We start from the raw sequence: 11,565 nt of genomic DNA, 5'->3' as shown, positions 1-11,565 counted from the left end.
ACGATAGAAATATTCGTTTAGCTTATATGTATCGTGTTTTTGGCTAGCAACACATCGCTAACCTCGTGCTCTCCTTTCATCGCCATTATTGCTCAGTAGCCGCAAGTGTATTTTATAATTTTCGCAAATACATAAATATGTCCGCAGTGGAAACATTAAAAGTTGAGGCGGCCGCAACTGAAGTTGCTGTAACCGCAGCCGGCGACGATGCCAAAAAACAAAAGAAGCCAAAGCCGAACAATAAAAAGCTGCGACAAGGTGAGTGACCTAAGTATTTCGCCATACATTTACATATGCATATATATATATAAATATGTATGTTTGGCTGTATATATGTATTTCACATGCGCAATTCCTATATGCATTAAAAAAAATATAGAAGCCGCAGCTAAAAAGGTCGCCGAGGGTGGCGAACCGGAGGCAACTACTAATGGCGACGTTGAGAAAAGGGCGCCAACGGCCACAGCGGCTGCGCCCGCCAAGAAGAAGAACAAGGGCAAAAAAGCCGGCAGCGGTCAAACAGATCCACCCACCATACCCATTTCAGAACTCTATGCCAATGGCGACTATCCCGAGGGTCAGATTATGGAGCACCCTACGCCAAAGGATCTGCCGGACGATCGCACGGCCAAGGATCGCTTTTCGTCCGAGGAGAAACGTGCATTGGATCGCATGAATAATGACATCTATATGGAGCTGCGTCAAGCGGCCGAGGCACATCGCCAGACTCGTCAGTATATGCAAAAGTATATCAAGCCCGGCATGACCATGATACAGATATGCGAGGAACTGGAAAATACCGCACGTCGGCTAATTGGCGAGAACGGACTGGAGGCTGGTTTGGCTTTTCCAACCGGCTGCTCGCTTAACCATTGCGCTGCCCATTACACGCCCAATGCGGGCGACACCACGGTGCTTCAGTACGATGATGTTTGTAAGATTGATTTTGGTACTCACATCAAGGGACGCATCATTGATTGCGCCTTCACGCTGACATTTAACAATAAGTACGATAAGCTGCTGCAGGCCGTCAAGGAGGCGACCAATACGGGCATTAAGGAGGCGGGCATTGATGTGCGTCTATGTGATGTGGGCACAGCCATTCAGGAGGTGATGGAATCATACGAAATTGAATTGGAAGGCAAGACCTACCCCATCAAGGCTATTCGTAATCTGAATGGACACTCCATTAGCCCGTACCGTAAGCGAGAATACGAGTTTCCGTTACGTAGGGTCACATCTAACGTATTTCCATTTGCTTTCCTGCAGGCATTCATGCTGGAAAAACTGTGCCTATTGTCAAGGGCGGCGAGTCCACACGTATGGAGGAGGATGAGTTCTATGCTATTGAAACCTTCGGCTCCACAGGTCGGGGCCTGGTGCACGACGACATGGACTGTTCGCATTATATGAAAAACTTTGATTTACCATTTGTGCCCCTCCGCCTGCAGTCATCCAAACAGCTGCTGGGCACCATTAACAAGCATTTCGGAACGTTGGCCTTTTGCAAGCGCTGGCTAGATCGCGCCGGTGCCACCAAATATCAAATGGCACTTAAGGATCTATGCGACAAGGGCATTGTTGAGGCCTATCCGCCTCTGTGCGACACCAAGGGCTGCTATACGGCCCAGTATGAGCACACCATCATATTGCGACCCACATGCAAGGAGGTGGTATCGCGCGGTGATGATTATTAAAATCATGATTATATCGAACATGAATCGTTTAAACGGCATTACATTTGTAGCATGCATTACATTAACATTAACTACAGTTTAATTTCTATAAGTTCATGCGATTGTTGAATTTTTGTGTGCGAGAGAGTAAGCGTAAAGCGATTTCAATATACTGTGCAATTGTGTTAAGCAATTCACATAAGCGAAAATGTTCTGCAACAATATTATTTTTGTGACGGCTGCTTTCGTAATTCCTGATGCCGGAACCACTCTATGCCACGGGGCATCAACTCGTTCCAGTTCAGTGACTTATTCAGATCATTGGTTTTGCTGCTCTCCTTGGGACTTTTGTATGCCCTGTAGTAGAAGACAAACCATTTGCCTGTTAGATAATAAAGAATTTCAATATAACTGATAATGCTGAAGCCATACATCAGCGATAAAATGCCACCAAAGCGATCTACAAAGAAATGGAACAGTAAGCAATGCGATTAGACATACTTTTATAAATATTGCATTGGCATATATAGATAGCACAAGCTCTGAGCTTTCAGCTAATATGATTGTAATATAGAACAATTTGCATCGCTTAATGCTTGCATTTGAGTGTAAAAATAGCTAAACGCATTTGAGCTTTAAGCTTACAAATTGTATAAATATTAATTAATTTACATTAAGGCTATTAAGAGCTTTAATAGCATCTAGTTGAGAATGTTCGACTAGGGAATGCCCTGTAACCAGCTCCTAAACACGCTTCTGTGCTTCCTATAGCATACACCACGATTTGATTCCTCAATAAGTTATTTTGGCATTTAAGATGGTATTTCAATGGTTTTCTATACCAAAAACGTTCTAAATTTGACTAGTCTATAAAGTAGACTTATTTATGCCGACGGACAGATACTTTATAAGATCTCAGATCACTACCTTTGAGTTCAATATGAACTCTTAACATAGTATAATTATTAATAAATAGCTTAATAGTAGTTCCTTATAAGTAAATCATTGAACTCAACTGAGCAGCACAACCCAATCGCCAACCATATCCATTTGTGTGGCCTGCGCAAAACGCAACTTGAAGAACAATTTTATAATGGACAAAGGACGATCGTTGTTCAGGCCCTTGCTGGAATAAGCAGAAGATCAACATAAACTCAAAGGTAACTCTAACAACTAAGTACATACAGTAAACCACGATAATAACCCGATGAATTGTAGCTTTTACGCAGCGGCGCCACATTGCTGATAATCTCAAAGTTGACGCCGTCGCAGGTGGGCAGGCAATGGAGGCATTGTGATACGCTGGCGGCATCTTCCTGCACATAGGGATACTCATTGTAGCCATACCAAATGTTACGCCATTTCATCAGGCACGGCAAGTCCAGAAGCGTGCAGTAGCTCACATTGCGTGCGGTGCCGGCCATGGGCGAGGAGACGCAACCGCAATGCTGCACCATGCTCTCAATGCGACAGAGCAGGATGCACTCATCCAAAGAGTAGTAGGATCTGTAAGGCAAGAATAATATTCGCTAGGCTACAGGAATTCCATACACTCACTGATTCAACAGCTGCCTGCCCTCCTCAGGAAAGTAACAGCGACGTATTTGTGGGGTTACACCGCGCACCGCGATGCTGGAGTCGAAAAACTTGGGCTGTATGGGCACCTCTACAATTGTATGATGATCGACGAGCAGTTCGCCATGTTTATTGGATTGTACAGTAGCATAATCTTCCTGTGGAAATATCATAAGCTGCAAGGTAAATAAGTTTATATATTAAATTTACATAAGGTAAAGGTTAAAGCGTAACGTCTTGCATCGATGGAAGTGTTAACAGAAACGATATCGCAATAGTTAATCGATAAGTGCTTTACGTTATTGCTAGAAAAATCCTTCTTTGGGATATTATGAATACCAACCATAGGGAAAAAGGTACAATTTAACATTGATTGTCAAATTAATCGATATCGTTTCTGTTAATTTTGGCGCTGTTAATCGGAAAGTGCTTTTTGCTAAGTGTGTATTTATAAATTGTTGTGCGGTTTAAAAACAAAAAGTGCTTAATATACCCGAAATGCCGTGTTGCTGAGATATCTTTCTGTTAAATCATCCTCTTTTATATCCTGCAACACAAACTGTATGCCATTAAGTATGGAGTTCGATTCAAAGACCACCTGCGGCAGTGCAGACATTTCAGCGTCATCTTGAGCACGCTGAGAGCTGCATAAAGACCAAACAGGTAAAAGATGCCTTTTATAGTGTATTATTATTATTATTACTCACGGGTACTGGGAATAGCTGGGTCGTCTATAGTTAAATATGCAGCACACACTCGCCGTTGTTGACCGCTTGAGAAACAGTTGACTCGTGTTGACGGGCGCGCCATAGATGATCCCACGCAGCACCAGGTCGCCGCAGTCGGGCGACAACTCTCTCAATATATCATGCACCGAGTACCCGCTGCCATTATAGTAGCTATTGAGCAGCCAGTGAAGCTGACCCAATTCGGCGACGTCCAACGGCGCCTCGTCGTGCGCATTCAGGTAGAAGTTGGTCAGCACCAGCAGGCGGCGCGCCAAATTGTCCGCATCTAACGGGACGTAGCGGCTGCCATTGCCAACTGATGTTTTGTGCATGGACTGGTGCTGATAACTGTGAATCGGGTGGGACATTAGCATGCTAGCTGAGTGTGAATTTCAATTGGATTCTTGGTAAACCCAAGGCAAATCCAGTAGAACATAGTTAGTTATCTTCGGGTTACTGCACTTTAAATACGCTGTCAACCTATGGTTGCCCCTCTATAATATGGTGATACGATCCTAGCGACTCCGACTGTCTGCAATAAACATGATCTATGCCCTGTTTACTTTACAGCCGATCAAAAACATATACATATATATCTATATAGGGTAATATAATATATTTAATGACAAAATTATAGTACCCTCTGGCAGTGTATAAACGACTCGTCAGAGAGCTGTCTCTCAGGAATAGTTAGACTTTAGCATTCCAGACGCTTTCATATATGTCTGATCGGGCTGCAGTTACGGTAAGCCCAAGTTCTTTATGACTGGCAAGTTTCGAAATTTTAATTCAAGACTTGCAATTTTCGGTTTACGTCACGTTGGATTGATTTACAATCGAGATGTTCTCTGATAAGTGCATTACCTAGATTATATTAGATTGTTTCAATTCTAAAATATCATTCACAAAGTCTAAGGACTATAAATAAGATTTGACCAATTGACTTATCAGCAATGTCTGTATCAGAGACATGTTCCAGGGCAAGCAAACCAAAGCCTATAAAAGCGCACCACACGACTGCGAATTCTTCATACCAACGGCAACCATGTCGCTGAACAAGTCGCTTCTTTTCGCCCTCTTGGGCCTATTGGCCACGATTGGATTGGGTCAGGCGGAGCGTGTCCGCTACGACAATTACCGCCTATACAAGGCCAATGCACAGAACGCCGATCAACTGGCTGTTCTCAAGCAACTGGAGGGATCTACGGATTCCATCATGTTTCTGGATGGGGTTCACATTGTTGGAGCTGATGTCCAGATGGTTGTTGCCCCACACAAGGTGCCTGATCTGCTGGAGCTGCTGGGAAAGGCTGAGATTAAATATGAACTACAGTCTAAGGATTTCCAACAGTCCATGGATGAGATTGAGGAAAAAGTTGCCGCCAAGGGTCGCGCCAGCGCCGAGTACAACTGGGTGCAGTACTATGAACTGGATGATACCTATGCCTGGTTGCAGTCATTGGCCAAACAATATCCTCAGATTGTTACATTGATTGAGGGCGGCAAAACCTATCAGGGCCGTTCTATTTTGGGCGTAAAAATTTCCAAGAGCGGCGCCGAGAAGCCCGGCATCTTCATTGAGGCTGGTATTCATGCACGCGAGTGGATTGCCCCTGCGGCCGCCACTTACATCATCAATCAACTTCTGACCTCGGACGTGGAATCCGTTAAGCAGTTGGGTGACAATTACAACTGGTACGTCTTTCCCCATGCCAATCCCGATGGCTTTGTCTACACCCACACCAATGATCGTCTGTGGCGCAAGACCCGCACACCCTATGGCAGCTGCTTTGGCGCTGATCCTAACCGCAACTGGGGCTTCCACTGGAATGAGGTGGGCGCCAGCAACAGCGCCTGCTCTGACACCTATGCCGGACCCTCGGCCTTCTCTGAGATTGAGACTTTGTCGCTGTCCAACTACATTGCCTCGCTTAAGGGCAAGATTCAGCTCTATGTGTCCTTCCATGCCTACTCGCAGTACCTCCTATATCCCTATGGCCATACCAATTCCTTGCCTGAAAATGTCAAGGACTTCCAGCAGGTCTTCAAAGCAGCAACTGCTGCAGTCTCTCAGCGCTACAACACGAAATACACTGGTGGCAACGTCTATGATGCAATCTACCCTGCCGCAGGGTCCAGCACTGATTGGGCCTATGGCGCTCAGGATGTGCGCATGTCCTTCTGCTATGAGCTGCGTCCCTCCTCCAACTCCTATGTGACCGGCTTCAAGCTGCCCGCTACACAGATCATACCCGCCAGCGAGGAGCTCTTGGACTCCATTACTGCCATGGTTGGCGAGGTCAAGAAGTTGGGCTATTTTGATTAAAGATTTGCGCAATAAACGACTCACATTTTGGAAGCATAGCTTTGCATTAGGCGTCTGCTGATCATATTGGAGCTGCAGACACCCACAGCGGGAAAGGGGCTGTTGGACACGTGCACCAGATTGGGTGCCATGTGGATTTCAGTGGGTTGGTCAATGTACTCGAGGGTTAGATTGATGATAACGATGTGTGTCCAGACAACAATAACAGCGAGGAACCCCACCCAGAGGGCTCTGTCAATAGATAGATAAGTTCGTTAAATAGATAAGTAAGTTTGTTTACCAAAAGGGAGATGTAGATGAATTTCTGCTCACTTGGCGTATTGCACGGGCGAGTGCAGCAGCAGAGGTTGTAATCCACTAATATAGCTACTGCGCAGAAAATCTTTAAAGAGTTTCCGATAGTTGGACTCCACTTCAGTTATTTGAGCCATGTTGATGTCTTTACTAAATGGCAGCAAGTTACCAATCACCTTATGGAACCGACTCTGGTTGGCTTAGCTCATCAATCAGAACACGTCCAATTGGAATATGTCATGGCAGGACAGTTGCTGTCAAAATATGATGGGCCAGAATGATTGATGTACTTAAATAGGGTTTGAGTTAACCTAAATATTGACCCTGTGGCACATTTTGCAATTTCTTCAAACTTGAGTACTCATTTACCATTTAGGGAAATGGTCGTTCCCAAATAATTCCTGATTCCTGAGTGTAAAGGAATAAAAATCCACAACAGTAGTTGGCCATACTATGAGAAGATGAATAAAAAAATAGTGAAAAGCTGAACGGCCAGAATGAAAAAAAACAAAAAGATTCCTTATCAGTGCGCCTAATCAGACTTTATAAGTTTTCGCAGACTGATAAGGCCTTTTACTCTGACTGAATCTTTGAGAGTTATCAAGGAATAATAACAAATCTCCTTCACTTTGTACGCCCAGATTTTAACTGGTGAAGGGCGTAATTATACCTTCCTTTAATTTCTCAGCTGCATCCAACCGCTCACACTCAGCTTCGTCAAACTGAACGAGGAAGAAGGGCTATCTTCGGCACGCCGAAGATTAAATACCCTTGCAGACAGAACCTTTTCATAATGCTCATAGTGCGCTGCCGTGTCTAAGAAGCACAAGGAAAATAGTTAATGCCGAGTATCGTTAAGATATCTTGGAAAAGCAAGAAGTTTTCCATACAACTTAATTTTAGACCGATCGTTCCTATAGCAGCTATATGATATGGTAGTCGGAGGGAGCATAGTAAAACTAATAAATGCCGATTTTGGTTAAGATATCTTGAAAAAAAAAAATTTGTTCCATACAAATACTTTCGACCGGTCTGCAAGGGTATAAAAACATATCCTATTATAAAACTTGGTCGTTCATCTTAATCTATTCTTCAGAAGACATTGTTTTGTACACTTTATAGGCAATCCCGATGTTTCTGAAAGCAGAAGCGACTATATGAGACATCTTGGTCATACTGAACCTTTTCATACCCATTATTTATACTTAATCGGTTCAAAAATCAAGACTTATTTACAATCAGACCCTAGGCATTTCGGAAACATTAATAGTTTTAGTCTTCCAGAGGACTATCATTTATTCTACAATCTACCATTCCAAAGGCCTATCATTTATTCTACAATCTACCATCCGAATAGTATCTGAAAAGACTTCATTCAACTTTTCACTTTCCCACTGTAACTTTAGGGTACTTAGGGTCTAAAATTCGTTACGTTAGCGTTCCTTGGCTAGTATTCAATTTATAGACTGCCAGTCACTCAATAATACAGGGTTAAACCCACGTGGTTTATGAGTAGTTTAAAAGGAACTCTTGATTTTTATGAAATCTACAAAAAAGTTGTTAATTTCTTTAAAAAATATTGACAATCAAAATATTGATAAGGGCTTAGACGCAGATAACTCTTTTATTTATGTCTCCAAACATTGACGATTTAATCCCAAGGGTTATAAATAAGATTTGGCTAAATGACTTATCAGCTCTTATCACAGACGTTATGTCCAAAACCCCATCGACTATATAAACTAACCACGCGAAATCGTATTGTTTATATCAACGACCACCATGTTGCTGAACAAGTCGCTTCTCTTCGCCCTGTTTGGCTTTTTGGCCACGTTTGGATTGGCTCAGGCGGAGCGTGTCCGCTACGACAATTACCGCCTATACAAGGCCAATGCACAGAACGCCGAGCAACTGGCTGTTCTCAAGCAACTGGAGGGATCTACGGATTCCATCAAGTTCTTGGATGGAGTTCACATTGTTGGAGCTGATGTCCAGATGGTTGTTGCTCCTCACAAGGTGCCCGATCTATTGGAGATTCTGGGCAAGGCAGAAATCAAATATGATATGCTGACTAAGGATTTCCAAAAGTCCATGGATGAGATCGATGAGAAAGTGGCCATCAAGGGACGTGCCACCGAAGATTACAACTGGGTGCAGTACTATGAGCTGGACGATACGTACACCTGGATGGTATCTCTCGCTAAGCAGTACCCACATGTTGTCACGCTGGTTGAAGGTGGAAAGACCTATCAAGGACGCTCAATTTTGGGTGTCAAGATCTCCAAGAGCCTCAGCGAGAAGCCTGGCATTTTCTTGGAGGCTGGAATTCATGCCCGCGAGTGGATTGCCCCAGCGGCCGCGACCTTCATAATCAATCAGCTTCTTACCTCAGAAGTAGAGTCTATCGAGGATTTGGCGAATAACTATAACTGGTACGTCTTTCCCCATGCCAATCCCGATGGCTTTGTCTACACGCACACCACGGACCGCATGTGGCGTAAGACTCGCACTCCATACGGCAGCTGCTTCGGTGCTGATCCTAATCGTAACTGGGGCTTCCACTGGAACGAGATCGGTGCCAGCGACGATCCCTGCTCTGATACTTATGCCGGACCGTCGGCCTTCTCTGAGATTGAGACTGCTTCGTTGTCCAACTACATAGCCTCGATAAAGGATAAGATTCAACTTTATGTTTCTTTCCACGCTTACTCGCAGTACCTTCTGTATCCTTATGGTCACACCGGCGATTTGCCTGACAATGTAAAGGACTTCCAGCAGGTGTTTAATGCTTCTATTGCGGGCGTAGCCCAGCGCTACAACACAAAATACACTGGTGGCAACATATATGATGCCATCTATCCTGCTGCAGGTGCCAGCGTTGATTGGGCCTATGGAACTCAGGATGTGCGCATGTCCTTCTGCTATGAGCTGCGTCCCTCTTCCAATTCCATCCTTACTGGTTTCAAGCTTCCCGCTGAACAGATCATACCAGCAAGCGAGGAAGTGTTGGACTCCATTATCGCCATGGTTGGTGAAGTCAAGAAGTTGGGCTACTTTAATTAAAGATTTGCAAAATAAACGTCCCATATTTTAAATGTATGGGTGCAGAAAAGTAGGTTACATACCCGTGGAATGAAGCAAGAGTTGAAAACGGGACGTTAACACCCTTGATTTGAAGAACCGTGTTGGAGCATTGGCGTCGTTGGTTATTTGAGATTTCGGAAAGTTGATATAGAACTCCATATTTTCCCCTCGTTATAAATAATAGCTTGTTTTCTGGAACTAGCTTCGGGTTTATGTATGGACACATTAGACCGAAGTGTGCCATTTAAGTCTTCAAATTCTACTCAAAAAGAAGCTCTTGCGAAAGAAACCTACACAATGTTAGTAATTTCTTAGACGTTTACAAGTATTTATATTCAAACAATTGAATCTGTGCGTGTACGCAGATAACTCAATTAATTGTATTCCGAAGAATTGGTTATAAATAAGATTTGGCTAATTGACTTATCAGCGCTTATCACAGACGTTATGTCCAAAACCCATCGACTATATAAACCAACCACGCGAAATCGTATTGTTTATATCAACGACCACCATGTCGCTGAATAAGTCGCTTCTCTTCGCCCTGTTTGGCTTTTTGGCCACGTTTGGATTGGCTCAGGCGGAGCGTGTCCGCTACGACAATTACCGCCTATACAAGGCCAATGCAGAGAATGCCGAGCAACTGGCGGTGCTTAAGCAGCTGGAGGGATCCACTGACTCCATCTTGTTCCTGGATGGGGTTCACATTGTTGGAGCTGATGTTCAGATGGTTGTTGCCCCACACAAGGTGCCTGATCTGCTGGAGCTGTTGGGAAAGGCTGAGATTAAATATGAACTAACCAATCCAAGGATTTCCAAAAGTCAATGGATAACATCGATGAGAAAGTGGCCATCAAGGGACGTGCCACCGAAGATTACAACTGGGTGCAGTACTATGAGCTGGACGATACGTACAGCTGGATGGTATCTCTCGCTAAGCAGTACCCACATGTAGTCACATTGATTGAGGGGGGAAAGACCTATCAGGGACGCTCAATTTTGGGTGTCAAGATCTCCAAGAGCCTCAGAGAAAAACCTGGTATTTTCCTGGAGGCGGGCATACACGGATGCGAATAGATCGCCCCTGCAGCCACGACCTTCATCATCAATCAGCTTCTTACCTCAGACTTGGAGTCCATCAAGGATTTGGCGGATAACTATAACTGGTACGTCTTTCCCCATGCCAATCCCGATGGCTTCGTCTACACCCACACCACGGATCGCATGTGGCGTAAGACTCGTACTCCATACGGCAGCTGCTTCGGTGCTGATCCCAATCGGGCTTCCACTGGAACGAGGTCGGCTCCAGCGACGATCCGTGCACCAATACATATGCTGGTCCCTCGGCATTCATTGAGATCGAGATCTTCTCACTATCCAACTACATTGCCTCGCTGAAAGGCAAGATTCAGCTCTATGTGTCCTTCCACGCATAATCTCAGTATCTGCTTTATCCTTATGGACAAAATGGCGAACTGCCTGATAATATAAAGGATTTCCAGCAGGTGTTTAATGCTTCCATTGCCGCTGTCTCTCAGCGCTACAACACGAAATACACTGGTGGCAAAGTTTATGATGCAATCTACCCTGCCGCAGGAGCCAGCGTTGACTGGGCCTATGGAACTGTGCCATGCGCACAGCATGGCCTTTTGCTACGAACTGCGTCCCACTCGAAATTCTCTCTTTACTGGTGTTAAGCTGCCCGCTGCACAGATTATTCCCGCCAGCGAGGAGGTTTTGGACTCCATTATTGCCATGGTTGGTAAGGTCAAGAAGTTGGGCTATTTTGATTAAAAATTTGCGCAATAAACGATTCACAAAATCACAGCCAAGAACGCCAGCCAAAGAACTTTGTCAATAGATAGAGTTTATTCCTACATGC

General features: G+C 44.4%; 4 protein-coding genes and 1 pseudogene across 4 annotated transcripts; 4 read left to right on the top strand and 1 right to left on the bottom strand.

The window, feature by feature from the left end:
- The first annotated feature begins 18 nt into the window (after positions 1–18).
- On the top strand, positions 19–1,885 carry und (methionyl aminopeptidase und). The gene is made up of 3 exons (XM_064697623.1): positions 19–258; positions 380–1,201; positions 1,270–1,885. The coding sequence occupies exons 1-3, from the start codon at positions 138–140 to the stop codon at positions 1,695–1,697; spliced, it is 1,371 nt and encodes a 456-aa protein (XP_064553693.1). The 5' UTR covers positions 19–137; the 3' UTR covers positions 1,698–1,885.
- Positions 1,517–6,818, bottom strand: ppk18 (pickpocket 18). The gene is made up of 8 exons (XM_064697631.1): positions 6,618–6,818; positions 6,330–6,536; positions 3,959–4,327; positions 3,745–3,895; positions 3,234–3,427; positions 2,862–3,182; positions 2,693–2,802; positions 1,517–2,136 (listed from the first exon to the last, which is right to left on the bottom strand). The coding sequence occupies exons 1-8, from the start codon at positions 6,734–6,736 to the stop codon at positions 1,901–1,903; spliced, it is 1,707 nt and encodes a 568-aa protein (XP_064553701.1). The 5' UTR covers positions 6,737–6,818; the 3' UTR covers positions 1,517–1,900.
- On the top strand, positions 5,010–6,343 carry LOC135439024 (zinc carboxypeptidase A 1-like). The gene has a single exon (XM_064697624.1). The coding sequence runs from the start codon at positions 5,025–5,027 to the stop codon at positions 6,303–6,305; it is 1,281 nt and encodes a 426-aa protein (XP_064553694.1). The 5' UTR covers positions 5,010–5,024; the 3' UTR covers positions 6,306–6,343.
- A 1,546-nt stretch (positions 6,819–8,364) lies between the features above and the next one.
- Positions 8,365–9,694, top strand: LOC135439236 (zinc carboxypeptidase A 1-like). Its single transcript, XM_064697915.1, has one exon. The coding sequence runs from the start codon at positions 8,382–8,384 to the stop codon at positions 9,660–9,662; it is 1,281 nt and encodes a 426-aa protein (XP_064553985.1). The 5' UTR covers positions 8,365–8,381; the 3' UTR covers positions 9,663–9,694.
- Positions 9,695–10,194: 500 nt separating this feature from the next.
- On the top strand, positions 10,195–11,477 carry LOC135439204 (zinc carboxypeptidase A 1-like; annotated as a pseudogene).
- Positions 11,478–11,565: the final 88 nt, after the last annotated feature.

The sequence above is a fragment of the Drosophila montana genome, unplaced genomic scaffold (assembly GCF_035044405.1).
Source record: "Drosophila montana isolate Dmon_TW-CO22-7 unplaced genomic scaffold, ASM3504440v1 contig_402_1, whole genome shotgun sequence".
In the NCBI taxonomy this organism is placed as follows: domain Eukaryota; kingdom Metazoa; phylum Arthropoda; class Insecta; order Diptera; family Drosophilidae; genus Drosophila; species Drosophila montana.
Note: the sequence above shows the minus strand (reverse complement) of the source record. Positions and strands in the feature narration are given on the sequence as shown.

What these genes read in the sequence shown, in the direction of transcription:
- LOC135439024 (XM_064697624.1), top strand. Translation starts at nt 5,025, where the DNA reads ATGTCGCTGAACAAGTCGCTTCTTTTCGCCCTCTTGGGCCTATTGGCC.
- und (XM_064697623.1), top strand. Translation starts at nt 138, where the DNA reads ATGTCCGCAGTGGAAACATTAAAAGTTGAGGCGGCCGCAACTGAAGTT. An exon ending in CAATAAAAAGCTGCGACAAG is followed by an intron (nt 259 to 379) that starts GTGAGTGACCTA and finishes AAAAAAATATAG; the next exon opens with AAGCCGCAGCTAAAAAGGTC. An exon ending in ACACTCCATTAGCCCGTACC is followed by an intron (nt 1,202 to 1,269) that starts GTAAGCGAGAAT and finishes GCTTTCCTGCAG; the next exon opens with GCATTCATGCTGGAAAAACT.
- LOC135439236 (XM_064697915.1), top strand. Translation starts at nt 8,382, where the DNA reads ATGTTGCTGAACAAGTCGCTTCTCTTCGCCCTGTTTGGCTTTTTGGCC.
- ppk18 (XM_064697631.1), bottom strand. Translation starts at nt 6,736, where the DNA reads ATGGCTCAAATAACTGAAGTGGAGTCCAACTATCGGAAACTCTTTAAA. An exon ending in TCGCCCGTGCAATACGCCAA is followed by an intron (nt 6,537 to 6,617) that starts GTGAGCAGAAAT and finishes ATCTATTGACAG; the next exon opens with AGCCCTCTGGGTGGGGTTCC. An exon ending in CAAAGCTATGCTTCCAAAAT is followed by an intron (nt 4,328 to 6,329) that starts GTGAGTCGTTTA and finishes CCCGATTCACAG; the next exon opens with TTATCAGCACCAGTCCATGC.